The sequence below is a fragment of the Primulina huaijiensis genome, chromosome 9, assembly GCF_012295235.1.
Source record: "Primulina huaijiensis isolate GDHJ02 chromosome 9, ASM1229523v2, whole genome shotgun sequence".
Lineage (NCBI taxonomy): Eukaryota > Viridiplantae > Streptophyta > Magnoliopsida > Lamiales > Gesneriaceae > Primulina > Primulina huaijiensis.
Window position 1 is genome coordinate 2,751,482 of NC_133314.1, and position 21,269 is coordinate 2,772,750.

The window sequence follows — 21,269 nt, forward strand, 5'->3', positions numbered from 1 at the left end:
CTCACAAATACGATCCGTGAGACCGTCTCACACAAGTTTTGTCTTTTATTATAGCATCCATAGTACGCCGCAAAAAAGTGATGACGAGTGAAATGATGGAGGAACATTAAATGAATGAAATTATATTTTAGAGTAAGTAAGATAATATTCTAGTTACCTATAATAATTTTCTTTGAGAATTTGTTGTGGAGTGTGCTTTTTGAAGTGAGCCAAATTAAGCGGTCAATATAGTCATCTGATACTGAATAGATAGTCAAAAAAATGATCTTCATGCCGAGTCGATAGAGAGTCAAAAAAAGCAAAGATGGGCTATAATGCTCAATAAAAAGTCGGGTCAAAATGTCAAGACCAACATAAGATCAAACATATATTAGAAGTTCGAGACATATCGAATGTCACGAGAAGATAATACACGTCCGGGTAGAGCATGATTAAGAGCCCGAACAAAAATACATTTTGATATGATGATCTGAGCTGTTTGAAAGTCGTAGTCAAACAAGAGTTGTAAATGAAGACCTTTTGAAAGTCGAGCTCAGATGAAGAACTATAGATAATAGTATGTTGAATATCGAGTTCAAATAAAGAGTTATAGTTCACAATATGCTGAAAACCGAGCTCAAATAAAGAGCTATAGATAATAGTCAGCTGAGCTAAAGAGCACTAGATAAAGAATAAAATTAATGTTTTTGAGCGCGAGATTGAGCTTATATATTTGTTAAGCAAAGTTGGGCTTACTGAATGCCAAGCGTGAGGACGGGCATATATGCTTTCCAAGCAGAGTTGGACTTACTGAGTGCCGAGCGCGAGGTCGGACTTGTATATTTGCCAAGCACAGTTGGGCTTACTGAGTGCCGAGCGATGTCGGGCTTATATGTTTGCCAAGCAGAGTCAGGTTTATTGAGATGCCGAGCAAGGTTAGTCGTACTGAGGTGCCAAGCAAGGTCGGGCATATATAATCGTCAAGTAGAATTGGGCTTCGTAATTTTGATATGCTGTGTTGGGCTTTTTTACTGGCTAGACTGTGCAGGGATTTTTATACCTGCCAGACTGTGCTGAGCTTTTTAACCTTCCAGGCTGTGCTGAACTTTTTAAACCAATCATACTGTGCTGAGATTTTTAACCTTCCAGGCTAATAAGCCTTTATTTCTCGAGTTGCCGAGTAGGTCTTACTAGGTTGTCACAAGACACCAAGCGAAAATGTCCAATAGTCAATATGACATTATCTAACTCCAAACAAGGTGGGCCGAGTAGACCGAAGGGCACTGCGATAAGGCACAAAAAACGAGCCAAAAAAAAACCCAAAATAATAATATATGATATTTGAAATAATGCAGCATAAGAAATTTATTATTAAATATCATTGTTCAAAATGATGAAACCCGAGTACGAAACTTATTCTAAAAATAGTCCCAACTTCGTAAAGCTCATCTTATCAAATGCAGTGAGAAAAATAGTCACTTTAGTAAAATCAAGAATGATAAATATTTGATGAGACAATATACAGGCTGAGCGTATGTGGTTTCGAATAAATTATTTAGGATGAGAAATAGGAAATATATGCAGAAGTCTCGAGATTATGAAGACATTGATATTAAAAGCACCAAATATAGTCAAAAAGTCATGCTAAACTGGAAGCATCCTTGCCCCCAAAACCTAGCAGATTATTATCGATACCCCACCATACCAATATAATATTTCAGCATGTTTTATTATTGAGGTTAGATCCATAAGTAGGGATAAATCCAATATATTAAACATTAATATTCATGAGATAGTATTAGATTAGTGTGAATAAAGTAATAAAATAATGGTATTTGCCTAAAGATTTGGTCAAATCTAGTAAAGATGTGAATTTTTACTTGGACAACTCCATTTTAAATGTTTCCACAAAATACAACTATGATAAGAATTTAGAGTATGCATTAGTGCATCACATGACGAAGAATTCCCACTAACATAAACATTGATATTCCAAACTGGTTGTTGAGAAGTGAAGATGTATGCTATTCCAAATTTCACGTGGTCATATGCTCATTATTCTAAATCATGAATTGAAATAATTATCCTGGAATGATCAGCAAATTTTATCCATCCATGTTTGTCAAAAAATTTTGATTTTAAGAAAATTATTTCTCACAAAAAAATGTTGCTGTGCTCATAGAAAATGTGATAGCTAATACTAGTGCCCATATAATCTTCTGGATGCAGTAAAGAAGAGTAATACAGCTAGACTTATCTCTTGTACGCGAGTTGTTACATAATGATAAAAGGTGCTGTATCGTGAGGAGTATCATATCCGAGGTGAATTTCCAGCTTAGCACTCTATGAACAAGTTCACCGAACGGTTGGTAAGCTCATCGTGACTCGTGAGGATGAACCACTGTCACCTGGGAACAACTAGCGGCGGCTCGACAGAACAAATAAATTTGCAAAATTTGAATCCATATTTGCTTGCACAACAGAATGATTATATACGAGGCCCACCCAATCTCTATTAGTGTCGATCGCACCCTTGAAGTTTGAAATAAACAAGGACTGCTCTCATGCAATGTTCTGATGGAGTTTTTAAGGCTTTGCAAATATTGTTATCGAAGGCTCGGCTAGAAGGATTGAGATTTTGTTTTTATGGCCGTGGCTTCATTTTATCTTTGTCGACTGACGAGACTTGGGAAATTTCATGAAGATGGTTTCTTTTTCTTCTTTCTTTCTTTCAACAGTAGGGAATATGATCATGGGAATAAATTTTGTTCCCACAAACGGCGCCATTGATGCGATCAAATAATTCGCATTTATTAAACGAACCGAATTCTTCAATGGAAGAGAACCGAACCACCAAAAAATATAACTATGTATCAAAGAAAAACAGTGAGATGGCTCCGCGGGGAAGCGAACCAACTCCGACGATCAAATCACTAATGTAAATAATTGTGCAGGAAAGCATACCTCGATTAGAGTTAAAATTTTATACAGATGTAGATTCTTAAATGATATGAAATTGTAATATATGCAACTAGATTTGTGCATATTCATGCAATATTTTGTAATATCTCTAAAATATAATTGATGATATGATTTTTACCATATCATCACAATCGCTGAGGAAATTCGACTTCGATGAACTCAATCAGCTGGGGCTATTTTACAGTATTGCTCAAGGATTGCAAATCAAGTTGCACTTCTGGTTCATATAGATGTATACAGACTATAGGATAAATTTAGATTTTAGGATGTTATTCCTGCTTTTTTAAGAAAAGTTGTATATTATGACTTATTATTATCTTGCTAATGAAGTTTAATCTTTGATTTTTTAAAAAAAATGGTACGAAGAGTAATTGGGAAATGCTTTATAAACCTCAACAGTTTTCGCTAATATATTAGTTAAGTTTACTTGGTATAATATATATTAATTAGTTATAGAGACTGATTCCACCAATTATTTAACAAACATGAAAGCAGTTTGAAACAGGAAATTGTACAGTAAAGTACAATCCTCAACAACAGACACAGTTCCCATCAACGGCAGAAATCATTATTTCAGAATATTTCAGGGTAAAATATCATCATCAAATCTTACAGATAAATAGATCTAACTGAGTTGACCGCAGTCAGCGATCACCACAGGCTTCGAGGTCCTGCCACCACCAGATCCAACCTTCTCGATCGCCTTGACGACTTCGTATCCCTCCACAACCTGCCCAAACACCACGTGCTTACCGTCCAGCCACGAGGTCTTCTCGGTGCAGATGAAGAACTGGGAACCATTAGTCCCCGGTCCGGCATTCGCCATGGACAGAATCCCAGGTCCGGTGTGCTTCTTCACGAAATTCTCGTCAGCGAACTTCGATCCGTAGATAGACTCCCCTCCGGTGCCGTTTCCGGCGGTGAAATCTCCTCCTTGACACATGAAGTTGGGAATCACGCGGTGGAATGCCGAGCCCTTGTAATGGAGTGGCTTTCCGGATCTTCCCTTGCCCTTTTCTCCGGTACAAAGCGCACGGAAATTCTCCGCGGTCTTGGGGACGACGTCTGCATAGAGTTCCATGACGATCCTCCCTGCCGGCTGGCCGCCGACGGTCATGTCGAAGAAAACTTTAGGGTTCGACATTTGCTCTCACCACACAAGGCGTAAAAAATCTACAATGCTGGTTAGCCCACCATTAGGGCTTCGAGGTATATATGTAGTGGAATTATCCATGGGAGAGCTCATATTGGCCGTTGATATTTGACGCGTGTCCACATCTTGATAGGGGTACTTTTGGAAAGCTCTAGAGCGAAAAGTAACTGTGGTTGGGTTTAGCTGTAGTCAAGTTTTGGATTTTTCTTTTTCTTTTTTTTTTCTTTTTTTTTTTTGAAAATTTGAATTGGGATCGTATTCTTTTTGCTTTTATATTTTTTTAATGATTGGGATCGGATTCATGTGGGATATGCTCTTTTCGTTTTTTGTGAGAGTCTAATAGATTAATTTTGTGAGTCGAATCTCTGATCCAACTCGATTCGATTAAAAAAAATATCATTTTTTTCGATAGATATACATCGAATCGAACTATTTCACACATACAAACATATGGGTCCATCTCTCAAAAGATATTATCTAATATTTATAAGTGATAACGAAACATCTATATGAAAATATAGTTTATATTATTATATTGTAGAAAATATCAAATTTAATAATATAAATTGATGTGAAATTGATTTTGATGTTCTGATTAATCAAAATTAGGCATTGATGCAATAATTTGTTTTATTGACTTTAAACTTTGTTCTTTTGGAATGTTTGACCTAGAGTTGGATGTCATGACCTAAAACTTATCATTATTGATTACGGACGGAGCCAGAAAATTATATTTACATGAAGGAGAAAATAATATTCGATGTTTTTTTTTTGCGACTTCAAATTTATCAATAGTTAAAGATTAAGCACTCTTTTTTCAATATACATTAATTAAATATTCTTAAAATATTAATCTCAATAATGGCTGAAATAAGTAAAAACAAAAAAATATAATTATATTAAAAGCTGGAAAATAGTGATTCAAAAATGACCAAATCTAGTAGTACTTGAGGTAAATTGATCAAAATCTATATATTTTGTTTTGATTATTTATTCTTCTTATTTTCCATCATAAGTTCACAAACATTGTTAACATTCGATGACATCGTAGTACTTATTTCCTTCCCGAGTTGAGTACGATAGAAACTTTTTGAAAGATTTCAATTTTAGTTTGAGATGTAACTCTTGAAACGAAGTTTTGCGAATTCTCCAAAAAACTGAATATCACTTTTAATCGTTGAAGGCACTAACGAGCCCACATAGGGGAATGAAAATATACATAAAATATTGCAAAATAAGTCTTTTTTTATCGTATTAAGATTTATTTTTAACCACTTAGATTATCTAAATTAAATTTAAACCAATTATGTTACAAGAATTGTTTTTTCCTTACCTATTCCATTGTATCAAAATTTGTTAGCTTCAGATTAGATTAGGTTTTTGACATTTAAATTATCGTTTCATGACATAACATTTGAGACGGTTATTTTCAAATGATTCTATTTGCATTTGCAACTAATAAAAGTTGTGTGACGATAATTTTCTGTTTAAGAAAATTGAACTTGTTAGAAGTCTCGATTTGGTTTCCAATTTTCATTCCGTTTTATCTACTCAGGATTGACGGATTAATTTTGCGCTATCTAATCATTATGCATAATATATAGTCCATATTTTATTTCGTGTTTACATTCTGATCTAACATGTACTGAAACAATCGAAAACACAGCAAATTTTGCTACTTGTACCATTATATGCGCAAGTTTCTTGCTTGCTTCATAAATTTGAGGGCACAATTCATTGTAAAATGTCTTCAAGAAATTGCGATTAAAAGGAATAGATATTGATCCCAAGAAAACTGTCGACGCTGCAGCTCTCATCCACCCAATTCAATCTACGCGGATTCGCTTTGAGCTATGAGCTAGGGAGTGATGAGTTCCATCGTGCTGATACATGGAAGATTACCGCAAACGAGGAACATTCAGAGGTCGCATCATTTGATCCCGAATGCACGGAAAGTTTTGTTTTTTGTAAGTCGTTTTCCTTTTGTATTGTTAAAATTACGTCATTGAATTGATAGGTTTCTTGTTTTTGAATGTTAACGAGTCGTCCGACACCAAATTTCATAAGAAATCATCACCATATTTCCCTTCTACCCCCCTTTCATTCTGCTTTTGTATTTGTGCGACAGGGAAATGCTGGCAAACTGAGTAGCCTGAACAACACGATGAAGCAACCTAGCAGGCTAGGGAGCTGCCATCCTTCTCCAAAATGATTTGATTTTTGTTCTGCACAGTTGTATGGTTTTGACATAAATCTTTATCATCGGTTGTTTACGAGTAACTGAACTTAAGTTCGGCTATCGATTCAGGGGTTTCTTGTGACAGACATGCATGATGAAGCCTTGAGAAGAGAGGTGGAACTGGTAATTTAAATGGAGATGCCACCCAGATGTTTCAAGTTCAGACAAGCCAGAACCAGTAACTGGAAACTGAACTCAGCCATGCACCAGTTGCAGCACTCGTCACCGCAGATTCCCTAGCAAGAACTGAATCCAATTCCCCAATACATCAGCAGAAACGAATCAAAAAAAGAACTTTGATAGTCATTTCATTTGTCTGTAAACAACATTTAAATGCAATATGAAAGATTATGTCTGGATAATTCATCTTGTTAGACTGAAATTATGATGTTCGATATATTTTGAGTCGATATTTATAATGGTCCTGTGATTTTCTTTTTTTAACTTTTCCTGATACAAAATTTGGCCTATGAATTACAGGAACATACATCATCTTGAATCAATGGAAGGAAAAATATTAAAACTAAATATGTTTCTTATCATTCAAATAAGCTTTTAATAAAATAAATTTTTAACATAAGAAGAATAATTATGAGACACCCATATATTCAGTGTAAAGCAACTAAATAAAAGTATAATCCACATAAAAGAATGACATTTAATAAAGTCTCCTCTTTCAAATTCAGATTCATTTCACCTACCAGCCACCGCCTTCTCAATTTTAGTCACTGGAAGCCAACCTCCATTGATATTCTGGATACTTCCGTTCAATCCATCGTCAAGAAAATCACCAACCCTTTTCACATTACTCCTCGGTTGAACCGGATATTTGCCCGAAAAACAAGCATAACAGAAGTTTGGAGAGTCTTTCCCCAATAGCTTCTTCAAGCTATCAAACGGCAAGAATGCAAGAGAATCCGCGCCAATGTACTGCCGAATCTCTTCTACACTCATCCTATTCGATATCAGCTCCTCTGCACTAGGCGTGTCCACTCCATAATAACAAGAACCGATAATAGGAGGACTTGCAATCCTCATGTGAACCTCTTTTGCACCTGCCCCTCTTATCAACCTAACGATCTTTGAAGAAGTGGTTCCCCTCACAATTGAATCATCCACTACTACAACCCTTTTACCCTCCAACACCGCTTTAACAGGCGATAATTTGAGTTTGACGCCAAAGTCCCGAATCCTCTGTGATGGCTCAATAAAGGTTCTGCCAACATAATGTGATCTGATCAACCCCTGCTGAAATGGAACCCCTGATCTTTCAGCATAGCCTAGTGCAGCCACAACACCGGAATCGGGCACTGCGATCACTGCATCACAATCCACTGGTGCCTCTGTAGCCAATATTTCACCAAAAGCTCTCCGAGACTCATATACCGACCTCCCAAAAACCACTGAACTCGGCAATGAAAAGTAAATGTGTTCGAAAATACACGATTTTGGTTCGGGGTGAGACATCAAACAGAGAGACCTCACCCCTTGTTTATCTACCACGATAACTTCACCAGGATAAACTTCTCTCTCATATGTAGCTTCAATTAAATCCAAAGCACAAGTTTCAGATGCAAAAACAACTGCTCCATTACTCCTCCTGCCCATAACCAGGGGGCGAAATCCAAAGGGATCACGAATAGCCACTAACTTATCCTCGGTCAAGAAGACCATTGAATAAGCTCCTTGGAGCCTCTCACATGCCTCTATGATCCTCAAAAGGAACGGCCTTGCCTTTGATATTGCGATCAAATGCAAAACCACTTCAGTGTCAGAACTCGTATTAAAAATCGATCCATTATCTTCAAGTTCAGCTCTTAGCTCATGGTAGTTCACAAAATTTCCGTTGTGCGCAACCCCGACGGACCCAAATTTATAACCAGCAACAAAAGGCTGAACATTCTTAAGCATAGAAGACCCAGCTGTCGAATACCTGACGTGGCCAATGGCGTTTTCTCCCGGTAATTTGTCCAACTTCGACTGGTTAAACACTTCAGATACGAGTCCAACCCCCGTAACAGACTGCAAAACGCCGTCTTTTACGGACACAATCCCTGCTCCCTCCTGCCCGCGGTGCTGCAAAGCATGGAGGGCCAGGTAACAGAGTCGGGAGGATTCCGGGTCGCCGTAAATTCCAACCACGCCACACTCTTCCCGCGGCTTATCATCATTATCGTCGATAATAAACTGATCGGCACCTGAGTTTTGGTGTTTCGGCTCGTTTGAGAAAAAATCCGAGATGGGATTTTTTGCGAGCGTTATATGCTTGGGTTTTCGAAGGTTTTTCGGGAAGAAGCTAGACAAGGCGATGGGGATAAGGCGGGTGGCGGAGGAATTAGGGTAAGAGGTTGGCTTGCCGATGGCGGTGGAGTTGGTGGCCGTGGTCGCGGTGGACATAGCCATGTGAAGCGAATAGGCAAAGGCAAAGCAGTGGAAGAGACTACGTGGGCTGTATGCTAGGTTTATGAACTTTAGTATTGCAAGGGCATCCGCAGAGTTTTAAGTTGCGCATGTCACATAAAAAGTTAAAAATTCAAATTTTTTTAAATCATTCTCGATTATCATAAATTTATTCAACAATTTTTTATAGACCCTAATATTAATTCACTTATTTTTATTTATAATTTATCTTATTTTTATTAATAATTTCATTTATCGCATATATTATTAATTACCACTTTTAATTTCATATTATTTAATATTTTAAATTTTATTACATTAATTTTTGTAAAAATAATGATTTGACAAAAATCCACTTAAAAACTAAAAAATTTAAAAGCAACGACTAATTCGGATAATTTTAAAACGACTTTAATAAAAAATAAATTACATAATTTTATAAAATAACATTACATGAATGAATGAAATCAAAAACATGGAAAATAAATATATAAAATAAAACATATGATAGTAAAGTGCTCAATAATTAATAAATTAATCTTTATCCGTCGCAGTGGTTGAATGCTCATACGTGATCAACCAAGTCAGCTCAAAACTGATGATCTTGATTATCACGTAGCTCACAATTTTTCCTCATGTACTCTCGGAATTCCATTGTCGAGCCCTGATTTATCTGTGCGGGAAGATCGTTGTCATTTTTATCTAACCAATTGCCTATTGCATGTCTCTCATATTCAATAATCATGTTGTGCAAAATTATATACATTAGCATGATATATTTCAACTTGTTCTTGTACCAAAATCAACATGGACATCTGACTATTGCCCAACGAGATTATAGCACCCCAAATGTTCGCTCGACATTCTTTCTCGCAGCCTTCTGTCTTTCCTTGAATTTCTTTCTCTTTGTATCTTGGGAGCATAGAAAACTCTTGAAAAAAGTAGCCTATTGCGGGTAGTTCCCATCCGTCATATAGTATCCTTTTGTGTATTGTATGTCGTTTACTTTAAAATGAACATCCAATGCATTTTCTTGCAATGCATTGTTGAATAAAGGTGATTCATTGAGCACGTTGACATCATTATGCGATCCTATGACCCGAAAAAAGCATTTCATATCCACAATTGCTTCAAGCACAATTGTTGGGACTCCGTGATCACCTCGAGTAAACTGGTCTTTCCAAGCCACCACACAATTTTTACATTCCCAGTGCATACAATCAAGACTACCCAACATGCGAGGAAAGTCGTGTCTTTCCTCATGCATTTGAAGCAAATGTCGAATGTTAGTAGCAATGGGCCTTCTCAAGTATTGAGCCCCAAATATGTCAATTACACATTAGCAGAAGTTGAACAAGCATTCGATGGAAGTTTTTTCAGCAACTCGTAGGTACTCATCGTAATGGTCGGCAGTGGCTCCATACTCCAATTGACAGATAGCAGCTGTACATTTCTAAAGTGGCAACAAACCTTTTTTGCACGTTGCATCGACCCTCAATAGAAAATATTCGAAATGATTTTTCAAGGCTTAGACGATGCGAATAAATTTTACTTTTTGATTACGAAATCATCGCCGAAAAAATTCACTAGGAAATACCAATGTATCATTGAAGTAATCATCAACAAGACGAGTATGTCCGGCTTCACGATCTCGATTCAAATACTTTCTTCTATGTGTTACACCACAAGTACTTCGATCTACCTCAAGTAGCATATGGTGGTGGTGTTGAATGATTTCCAACATCATTTGTTCATCTGTATCATCCTACAACTCTTCTTCAAAGAGTTCAATGATTCTATCGTTGGTCAAGTTATTTGGATCTTTAGACATTTTTGGAGTAGATGATAAAATTGTTGGGAATAATTGTGAGATATAGCAATACTTAGAGAGAATTTTTGCTATTGATGGAGAAAAATGATGTAGAAAAAAATTATTGAAATTGATGAGAAAAAATAAATCATAGATAGATGCAGACAGGGACGGAGCCACCCCAAAGGCTGGGGTGGGCTCCAGCCCTGGTTAAAAAAATTATTAATAATTATGGTATATATATAATTTTAGCCTACATTAAAGTTTTGTCCAATTCATAAAATAATTATATTCACTAACTTAGCTCACTAAAATTATTTTCAACCCATTTAATCATAAGAGAAATTACTCTATCAATTGTACTTTTGTAAGCAAGGGCCTCGAATTGAAAAAAGTTGTGAGGATGAGGATTTGAAAGGAATTTCTCGTAAGAGATTTGAAAAGCTTATGCGGCAGAGGGCCTCGATTGAGTTTGCACGAGGTGAAATGATTTTTTTTTGCTACTTAATTAGTTTATTCCATTTATTATGCAGAAAGATTCAAACTATGGTTTGGTTGAGTTTGTAGTTATTTTTAAGCTTATGTAGTGATTAAGTCATAGAATATTAGATTTTTGGTATGTATAGAGCTTGAGATTAACTTCCGCATAATGTATATTTTTAGTGGATTTTCTGTTTTTCCGCCTCAACGCGAGTTTCGAGCAGAAAATTTCACCCGAGTCACTATGACGGGGAAAATATTCCGCCCTAGCATGCCTGCCTCGCGGCTCCGGTACATTTTTCTTAAAGATTTGATTTATCTTGTTTTAACGTTTCATGTTTTTACGGCAACAACTGAACGATCATTCTCAGCTATGAAATTTCTTAATACCTCACTCTAGAATAAGATGAAAGAAGAGTTATTGGCAGGTTATATAATTATCTACATTGAAAGAAAGTTTAGTGCAAAGATAGATACTGATTCAATAATCGATGTGTTTTATTCGATGAAAAACAGCAGGACAGTAGCTTATATCTAGTTCATGTCACTATTGTTTATCGAGTCATTCAGTCCTAGGTCAAAAAATTTTCTTGCTATGTCCTTGGATTTACAAATGTATCCATTGAAAAGATTCATATTTTTTTTAAAAAATCATTTAAGTTAATAAGAAAAAAAATTAATTTAAAAAAGCAGCAGGCGGCGTTGGGGCTTGGTGCCTGACGCATTCGTGCTGCTAGAAGGAAGAGTGCACTTCCCTAAAAATAAAAAATAATAATCTATAAATCAGACCCAAGATTTTGAATCGGTTATAGAAAAAAAATAAAAACCTCACCGCTGCAGTGTCGTGGCAGACGGTGGACCCTACACATTTGAAAAATGTAAGTCTATTTTTTTAAAAGTTGACCATTCAGATTGATTGACGGATATACTCAATTAAGGGTCTCATCGAACTAATTCGAAATTTTAGTTCGATTAATTTAATAATTCAATTTATAAGTTTTAAAAATCAATTTATTCGATTAATTCGTTTCAGTTTTGTTTTCGTTAAAAAAAATGAATAAGCGAATTATTAAATAATCAATTTTGAATTTTTTTTATTGGACTTTAGATATAATTTATAATATTTTTTAAATGTTTTATATTTAATATTGTACTTATTTATTTTATTTTGACTTTTTTTTGATGAAAATGTGTTTTATTCTTATTAAAACAGAATATTTCAGCTATTAATTTTATATATAATTTTTTTGATTTCAAATTTTTTTTTTACAAAAAAAACAGGTTAATTCGATTATTAACCGAAATAATCGATTACGATTAAGAAAAAGATCTAAACATATAGATTTCCCTACACCCATACATCAAATCTGATAGATCGATCTCACAAAAAATACATATAGATCTCACTTTAACATTCATAAAATTTCACGTTCTAACTTTTAAATGATGGAATAATCATATAAACACAGATTCAAAAAGTACAATTTGTGTGTTGCACGTAAAGCCAAGGAATCTTGTGGAATCCCATAGCCCCCACTTTCCTTTTGCCTTGACAATGAGCTCTCAGTCCTTTGGGGCCATGGGAACTGGCAGAGGTACACATGGACGTAAGAAGAGATATCCCACACTCATTGTTTACCACCAATTGCCTTACAATCACTTGGGGAAGAATAGAGATAAAGAAAACTTGTTATATTTCCTTTATCATCATTCAGATGTAGGGATGTAAACGAACCAAACCGTTTATGAGCTATTCGAAGCTCGATTCGATAAAAGCTCGTTTGAGCTCGTTTAATGAGGCTCGTTAAGATAAACAAATCAAACTCAAGCTTTACAGTATTCGGCTCGTTAGCTCGTGAACATGTTCGTTGGTAAGTTCATGAGTAATCTTTTAGATGAAAAATAATAGTTTTGATATTTGATTTATTGATTTTACATATTATTTATGAAATATATAGAAAAATCTATTAAATTTATTTATTATAAAAAATTTACAAATTTTAATAAAAACAATATATTTTTATTTAAATATATAATTTACTTTTTAATTAATTTAATGAAAATTTAAATGTATAATTCATATTTATTAAGCTTGTTTAGGCTCGATAAAGACTTGAATAAGCTCGTGAGCCATGTTTATATTCGTTAAATAAAGTTCGAGCTCGGCTCGATTATAAACGAACCAAGCTCAAACATTCAAGAATTCGGTTTGGCTCGACTCGATTACATTCATATTCGGATGGATCAAAATTTTACACATTGTCCACTTTAATTATCATTCTTTACATTTAGATGTTCACTTCACCACGCAAGATATATAGAGATATAGTCATCATGATCCTCAATAAAATATAAAAAATATATTTATTATTAGTATTCAAGGATAGAGTTCGACGACGATTATAAAAACTCGGATTCTCTGACATTTCTTTGGCTAAAAATCTCAAAAAATCTTGTAATGGCAATTGTCTTCTAAGTAGGATAACATTGAATCAGAAGTCTTGGCTATAAATTTGTTACAAATAAGGTGAATCTATAAACTCACATTATTTCCCTTTCAAAAAAAAAAAAAAAACTTACATTTTTTAGACGTGGTAAAAAAATTAAAATTAACAGTCAACATATTTGATCAGAGTTCACATAATATTTGTGTATAATAGACTATAGTGATTTTGATCAAATATCAAAATATGATTATGATAAGCTCTTTCTAAGATAACCATAATCAACTCTTCAGAAGATAACAGGATAACCAGGACTAGCTTTTTCAAAGATGACAAGGATAGGTTCTTCCTAAAATGATCTGGATTGACTCTTCTACGGATGACTAGGATCACCTCTTCGAAGGATGACTAGGAAGAGCTCTTTCGGGAAAACCAGGGGAGCTCTTTTAAGATTGACTTGAATGTGCTCTTCCAAGGATGACTAGGATATGATCTTTGGAGGATGACCAAGAATCCAAGATCGACTCTCTAAAGATGACTATGATGAAATAAATCGATGTTATAACATCTCGGACAACATCTTCATGCAGCGGAAACTTTTTATAACACAAATTGACTTGAAATAAATCGATGGACAAGATTAAATATGCACAAGTATAAATACTTGTGCGGTGCCTTATGGCAAAAATTAATCACTAGAAAACCAAATCGTTTACACAAAAACCTATCACTAGTGATCTCCACGAACATCAATTTCCTCAATACTTTGAGAAAACAAATGCTTTCTAAAATAACCAACAATAATAAAACGTAAACAAGAAAGCAAAAACGTAAACCCAAAAGCAAAATAAACGAAACACGATCTTCAGTCAACTTCGTTACGGATGTTGTCTGAAGATGTTGGCAACATTCAAGGCAACACTCGGTATCTGCACTTTTCACAACAGCACGTCCCTTGAAGAAATATTTCTCTGAAATCTATTACGTGCACAAGTGCGTGTATATTTGATCGAGAGAATAGAACACCACGAAAATCTCTCCAATAAAAACTCTTCCACGAAAACTCTTCACCACGAAAAACACTCCACGTAACACCACGAAAAATTCCTTCACAAAAAAACTCTCCCACGAAAATCAACTCACGAAAATCTCCACGAAAAATAACTCTTCTCTCTCCTCTTAAGCTCCCACGCACTTCCACCCTTTACATGAGGAGAATTCTCTTATTTATAATTCACCTCATCTCACAAGAAAATCTAGAAAATAAAGAAATCAAGAGTTAAATCAATAATATCATATCTTCAAGATCTTTATCATAAATATAATATCTAGAAAATCTTTATAATATCTAGAAAGGTAAAACCAAATATTCCACATAATCTCATCAATAGAAAATTAAATTTAAGGAAGAAATTATATCACAATAAAATCTTAACATAATTATCTAGAAAGTCAAAACATATTTAATTATTCAAAATCATATCATGATATTATTTGCATAATTATCTCATTATCTAGAAAGGCAAAATATTATATGCAATCAAATCAACAAGGAAATACAATAAATTAAATTAAGAAATTATTAGGAAAATATATTTCCCTTCAATCTCCCCCTTTTTGCCTTTCTGGACAAAATGAGATCAAACTCAATTTCTCAGTTAAACTCCAATTAACTCCCCCTTAATATGAGAATTTTTCTCCCCCTGAATAAAAACAAGTTAGTACGGGTGTTGTTCGAGTTGTTGGCAATACTTGAGACAACACCTGCAAAATATCATTAACAATTCATTGAAAAGAATTACATCAGGGAAAACAGAAACATATATCATTAACAATTCATTGAAAAGAATTACATAAGGGAAAACAGAAACATAAAAGGTATCTGATAGATGGTTGAGTTTGAGGCGCATCTTCTCCCCCTTTTTGTTCAGAATGGACAACCAAGTTCTCGTACTAGACCAGATCAGCTTTGGCCCGTAATCACTTACCAAAATTACTGAGATAATTGCGTCCAAAATCATTTCAAAATAATTTCCAGAATTGAAACCCACATCGATTTAACACCACTGAAACATTAAAAATCACAAATATTGGATTTCTAGTCAAATCTGGAATTTAACCGAATTTTCTTTGTTGAAATACTCATTCCTTTTTTGGCTCAACAATATTCACAATGAAGTGTAAATGCATGTCCTGATTATGCCTAATAACAGAATGAAACAAAAATAGAAACATGCAAACGAGCACAAACAACTAATAAATATACAGTTGATAATATACATGTTTTGATAGAATTTTTAATCTAAAAAACTTTTATTAAATTATCTTATTTGTTAATTTTGTGAGACGGGTCTCCGACTCGATCCAACACGCGAGAAAAATTATTTTTTATGTAAAAAATATTATTTTTCTCTAGATATAAGAATTCGATTGATTCATCTTACGAATATAGATCCGTAAGAATATCTCAGAAAGACTTACTCATTTTTTCATATAATTTTCATATAACAAATAAAATATGTATGGCAAATGTTTACAATTATATGTTGATTGCATCCGATATGATCAATATAATTTAAATTATATTTTTTTTACTACTTTTTAAATTAAAGTAAATCAATACATCTAAATTATACAAAAAACGAAACTGTTTTTTTTAAAAAAACTGAAAAAATGAAAATGTTTAAAACCTTGAAACCCTTTATATTTTAGAGTAGGTCTCTTGTAAGACGATCTCATAAATTTTTATCTGTGAAACGGGTCAACCCTACTGATATTCACAATAAAAAGTAATACTTTTAGCATAAAAAATAATATTTTTTCATGAATGACCCAAATAAAAGATATGTCTCGCAAAATACGACCCGTGAGATCGTTTCACACAAGTTTTTGCCTATATTTTATATATTATTATTATTATTATTATTATTATTGTCCAACTTCTCTTTTTTAAGATAAATTTTGTGTTCTCTGGTTGCTTTTCCTCGTCCCTCAGAATAGGCTCAACAATGGCGCCGCCTCCTGGACCCTACTCCGGCACCAGTACCCTAGCTTTGGTAACGTCGATGATTACTCACGATCTGTTACTCCTCTATAATATTGCGTATCCTCTATTTTTTCTGGAATTTTTTCTAAATTTTATCGTCTTGCAGGTGGCTAGGGTTTCCGCTCTTTCATTCGGACTTGTTTACGGAAGCGTGAAACTTAAGATTCTCAAGGTTCTATTTATTTCGTTATGTTTTTGGTCAGCTGGAAAGCCAGAAATACGTGTATTTTATTGACATTCGTTGCTTAGTTTTGATTATCCCGATTCCTAATCAAGTTGGATTGGGTCGCTTTCAATTTTGATCCGCTCGGTGTTTTAGTTTTGATAAGAATATAGATCTGGCATTTGGGTAGAATTACTGACTTTTCCAAAAAAAGTGGGATTTGCGTGCTACTGTTACTGAAGCAAGATTTGAGGATGGATAAAATTTAAGGAAAATAAAACTAAGAGACTGTAGTTAAAGTAGAGGCTTGAGGATAGGATGCTTATTAGTTGTTGGTTCGAAGTCAATGAAGATAAGCTTAATTAACTTTTGAGATCTGTGAGGTATGGGACTTTTCCAAAACTGACTAGCAATTTGGTTAGCCAAATGAAACACCAGATTTGGAAGAGGATGGTGTCTAACTATAACTGTGTTTTACACGATTGTCATTCTGAAAACTGTTTTCTTCATCGCTTTTGGTTTTTATTATTTAGTTTGGTATTGTTTTTCAACGAGTTTCGTCAAAGAATTTACACAGTAGCAAGTGTTGGACATGGATGTCGTATGATTGCACATTTTACTGGTTGATTCGGGGTCTTGGTCGACAGCAGCCTTATCTTGGGTTTTGCATTTTGCATAACTATACAACTTTTGAAGATGTTTGGAATCAACCAAACGTCGTGAATATAACCATGGGAAGCTTGCCCAAATATGTTAGATTCTCAATCATCTTACGTTAATTTATACCAAGTACGCTAATTTTTTTTATAAAATGGTAAAATCATTGTGTCAGCTAATGTAACTTCGATGAAGACCGAGTCTTCTATGTATTATGTGTAGCTTCAGTTGCTGAGCGCTACTAGCACAGTCGCAAACGTCCTAGCAAAAAACAGATATTTCTACCTTCAAGGTTCAGTTGTGCATATGGGAAGGATTTATGTTTAAAACGATAAATCCGAGCCTCTTTTTTTTTTGGGGAGGGGGAACTCTCTTATTATAGGGCATTGCCCGTGCTGTTTATTTGCTATCAGCATTCTTTACATATGGATGTGATGGTTATTCGTCTTATTTTCACCAGGCAAAGGCGAAATCCCATAAGGAGGCTGAAGCGAAGGAACATCACTGAAGGAGCCATATTTTTTTTGTTTTAGGCAATCAAATCAACTAACGAACATAATGGTGATTCATGCTGCCATGATCCGTGAGACCATTGTTTCCATACTTTTGTGAAGAATTACTGCATCACACTCTTTATATCTCATTGGTTTTGTTATAAATTTTAAACCGTACAATAACGACACTTTGTGAAATGAGGACATTTAAGGTTGAATTGGAAGAACTCGAATTTCTCGAGCTGAGGCTTTTTAAGATAAATTTCTGGTGGACCACTTGTTTCAGCCTTGTAGCATTCATGAAATAGTTTTTAGTTTGTTGTCTTTTAGGAATGGTGTATTTACTGAGATTTCAGTAAATAAATGCGCTACTACTAGCACTGTTTTGAGGTTACATTTGACCGTCTCATGAGATAGCAGCCAAGCACGCAGCGACATTAACACGAGGCGGCACGATCAATTGAAATTCACTCTAGGAGACTCGGACAATTTCTAGGTCCTGTCATGAAAGATTAAGTTACAAATGCGGTATATGAAGAGATAACAAATGCGGTATATGAAGAGATAAAACACAATATGAACAAACATAGATTCACATCGGACAGAAAGAAGAAAACTTTTCTTCTGATTTTGACTTGCGGAAAGTGCATCAAATTAAATATGGGTTTTGATACCACTTTGTGCCTTCTTTCGTACATGTATATCACTCAATTTTGACATCTAGTCCATATATTATGAAAACGAAATCAATTTTCCACCTTCCTCCTAGATGGCAAAATATATTGGATTGGGTCTAATGGAAATGCATTTATCAGATGCATTGTCTTTGAAACCACATTCAAACACTAAAGAGGAAGAAATGGTGGCACTCAGGCAGCGATTACAATAAAGATCATTGCGTCACATGGTAATATCTGCTAGACTGGTGCAAAAAAGAGTTAACATAAGAGATCCAAAGATGAAAGCATATATATTTATGACTATCTCGTCTCCAAATCAACCTAAAATGTAATGTGAATTCATAGTCACGGTTGTTTCATTATCATTGTGATTGCAAGAGAACTAACTAACCAGTGAACGAAGCAAGCTCTCGATCACATCTAAAGTCGGATGACTCGGAGCTTTATGCAAAATTACTTTACATAGATTATCCCTCCATCATCAAGGTCATCTCCCTCCCACTCCACATCATTGTTGCCCCTATCAGATAGCTCTTCCGAATCATCTTCACCTTCTATAGCTTTTTTCTCATTCTCATCCTTTATTCTATCCAATATTTCAAGTACCTGAATTGATTATTTCATGTCAATTACCATTTCGGAGAAACATCGAAGAGGAGATAGTCGATATAAGTTGAGTCATGTGATCAAAGGCACACTTCATCACATAAACTGATAAAGTTTGGAGTTTAATCCATACAACAATATGCTAGAAAATATTCAGACATTAGAATGCGAAAATGGTTTCAACTCGTCCACTTAAACCTTCCTAAAGTTTAAAAATAGGTGGAAACGGGGGTCGATATCAACAATTGATGAAAATCATAAGTATAAATAGAAACGATCACTTGAGCAAGAAGGAAAGAAGATGAAAGATATGACTACCCAAGTAGCATAGAGAATCAGATAGAAAAACACACACAGTTAGATCATTTCGTATAAAATATGAATCTTACCCTGCTTCCTCGTTCAAGAGACTCATCTTCTATGAAACGAATTTCAGGAGTGAGCCGCAACTTCATACGCCTACCCAACTCACTGCGAACATATTTTGCTTTTGACTTGAGCCCAGCAAGGGAAACTTCTTTTCCTCTCTCATCACCAAAAACAGATACATATACTTTTACTACCTGCATGTTAGAAGTGCAAAAAATGGTCAAGTATATTATGTAGGATACTAGGATATTTCCTGGGTTCAAATATGTTAATTAATTGTTCATAGACCAGCAATCTAATAAACAGTCAATAAAATAATTTGTTAAATCATGGATTTCCAAAATATCAAGTTAATTGGTACGCTCAACCTTATTGATAGAAATCAAGCTCAAGTAAATCTTTTATCACGGGTCAAAGAATTGTTATATCTATATGTAGGGTTATGATCCGCAAAGCATAGAGAATAATTCAGAATAACGCATATTCAATACAATCTTTTTTCTTGCTCCCATTTTAGGCAAGAAAAAGGCAATGGTTTTCTGTTGGAAGATCTATGACAGCCATGCTCGATCAATCAATGGAACAGTACATGTTTACTGTTATTTTTCGAGAAGAATTTCTGACCTTTTATGATATATAGTTTTTAACCACAATCTTATTAAATTCCTAATGCACAACAATTCCATCCTACTTGAATAATCCAAAAGAAAGAGTAACGAGCGTTCTTCCAAGAGAGCTGAAAATTTAAATAGAAAGGGAAAGTTCACTGCATTGACACACTTTAAAAGGACATTAACAAGCTTGAATCAACGAACTACCGATCGCTTCCCATTTCACAAATTTAAAGAGTCCAATTTAACAGAAACCTGTTCAATGCTACTCAACAGTGGTGCATGAATCTTGTTAGTGATGACAGCTAAGTGGAAGAATGTCCGAATTCGAAGCAGAAAACAACAAATCATTGTATCCCGATTCCTGATGCTCAGAAAGTTTTGATAATAGTAGATGAGAAATGGACGGATTCAACTTCTAAACTGTTCTGTATGCCTCATTTGGCGAGTCTGAAATTGTGTTCTCACACTTCATGACACAAAACAACGAATACAAAAAAACAACCTTCCTCTTGAAAAATGACTGCGTAATTGGAATTTCAATGACCCAACACCGACAAGAACACATGTACTCGTAATTTCAAACCACATTTCTCAATGACACTCAACACGTGATTATCAAGAAAAAAAAAACTAAACTAGACTTCGAAAAGTACCTGCAAATCAGAAGAAACTTCAACGTCACTAATTGTCGTAAGCGAGGAGAGATACCGATCCGCGCCTAAAGCAGCTTCAGGCAAAATCGCGAACTGCAAAACCTTATCGGTAAGCAACATATCGGAGAGCTCTCTCATTATCTGCTTCGCCACCATTCTCACTCTTCTAGGGTGGGCCATACACCTGATTGTTCTACTTCCGACACCGCCACCGCCACCGCCACCGCCGTTGGTGGAAGTTATATCGCGCGGCAGCGTCTTCAGAAGGGTAATGGAAGCGAGACGGCAGAACCACGGCGGTGAATTCGCGATTAAACATGGCGGAACAACTGGCGAGCGGTGGATATGAAAATGCGTCATCACAGGATTCCGGATTATCTGTTCTCCTTGGAGGGTAATTTGGGTCATCTGATATTGCCGTTGTTGGACTTTTATTGGGCTATGGCCCAAGATATTAAGGAGACCATTTGATATTGCCCGATAACAAATTCTATAATGAC

General features: G+C 35.0%; 3 protein-coding genes and 1 long non-coding RNA gene across 9 annotated transcripts; 1 reads left to right on the top strand and 3 right to left on the bottom strand.

Moving 5' to 3' along the window:
• Positions 1-3,399: 3,399 nt before the first annotated feature.
• On the bottom strand, positions 3,400-4,156 carry LOC140984461 (peptidyl-prolyl cis-trans isomerase 1-like). Its single transcript, XM_073451890.1, has one exon. It carries the CDS (start codon positions 4,103-4,105, stop codon positions 3,587-3,589), a length of 519 nt encoding a protein of 172 aa, XP_073307991.1. The 5' UTR covers positions 4,106-4,156; the 3' UTR covers positions 3,400-3,586.
• Positions 4,157-5,968: 1,812 nt separating this feature from the next.
• LOC140984460 (amidophosphoribosyltransferase, chloroplastic-like) lies at positions 5,969-8,830 on the bottom strand. 4 transcript variants are annotated; one of them, XR_012176622.1, is made up of 3 exons: positions 7,055-8,830; positions 6,441-6,599; positions 5,969-6,339 (listed from the first exon to the last, which is right to left on the bottom strand). XR_012176622.1 is itself a non-coding variant. In XM_073451888.1 (2 exons), exons 1-2 carry the CDS (start codon positions 8,754-8,756, stop codon positions 6,576-6,578), a joined length of 1,716 nt encoding a protein of 571 aa, XP_073307989.1. In that variant the 5' UTR covers positions 8,757-8,830; the 3' UTR covers positions 5,969-6,575. The 4 variants fall into 4 exon arrangements, 3 of the variants coding, with proteins under 3 accessions (XP_073307989.1, XP_073307988.1, XP_073307990.1); XM_073451888.1 differs by having other exon boundaries at positions 5,969-6,589; XM_073451887.1 differs by having other exon boundaries at positions 5,969-6,599.
• A 7,582-nt stretch (positions 8,831-16,412) lies between these two features.
• LOC140985155 (uncharacterized) lies at positions 16,413-18,088 on the top strand. Its single transcript, XR_012176712.1, has 3 exons — positions 16,413-16,543; positions 16,640-16,705; positions 17,814-18,088. It is a non-coding gene; the product is annotated as an uncharacterized lncRNA (long non-coding RNA).
• Positions 17,828-21,161, bottom strand: LOC140985154 (probable ribosome-binding factor A, chloroplastic). Of its 3 annotated transcripts, none has more exons than XR_012176711.1 (4): positions 20,770-21,161; positions 19,523-19,696; positions 18,919-19,133; positions 17,828-18,346 (listed from the first exon to the last, which is right to left on the bottom strand). XR_012176711.1 is itself a non-coding variant. In XM_073452921.1 (3 exons), exons 1-3 carry the CDS (start codon positions 21,127-21,129, stop codon positions 18,981-18,983), a joined length of 687 nt encoding a protein of 228 aa, XP_073309022.1. In that variant the 5' UTR covers positions 21,130-21,161; the 3' UTR covers positions 18,780-18,980. The 3 variants fall into 3 exon arrangements, 1 of the variants encoding a protein (XP_073309022.1); XR_012176710.1 differs by lacking the exon at positions 17,828-18,346 and adding an exon at positions 18,451-18,769; XM_073452921.1 differs by lacking the exon at positions 17,828-18,346 and having other exon boundaries at positions 18,780-19,133.
• Positions 21,162-21,269: the final 108 nt, after the last annotated feature.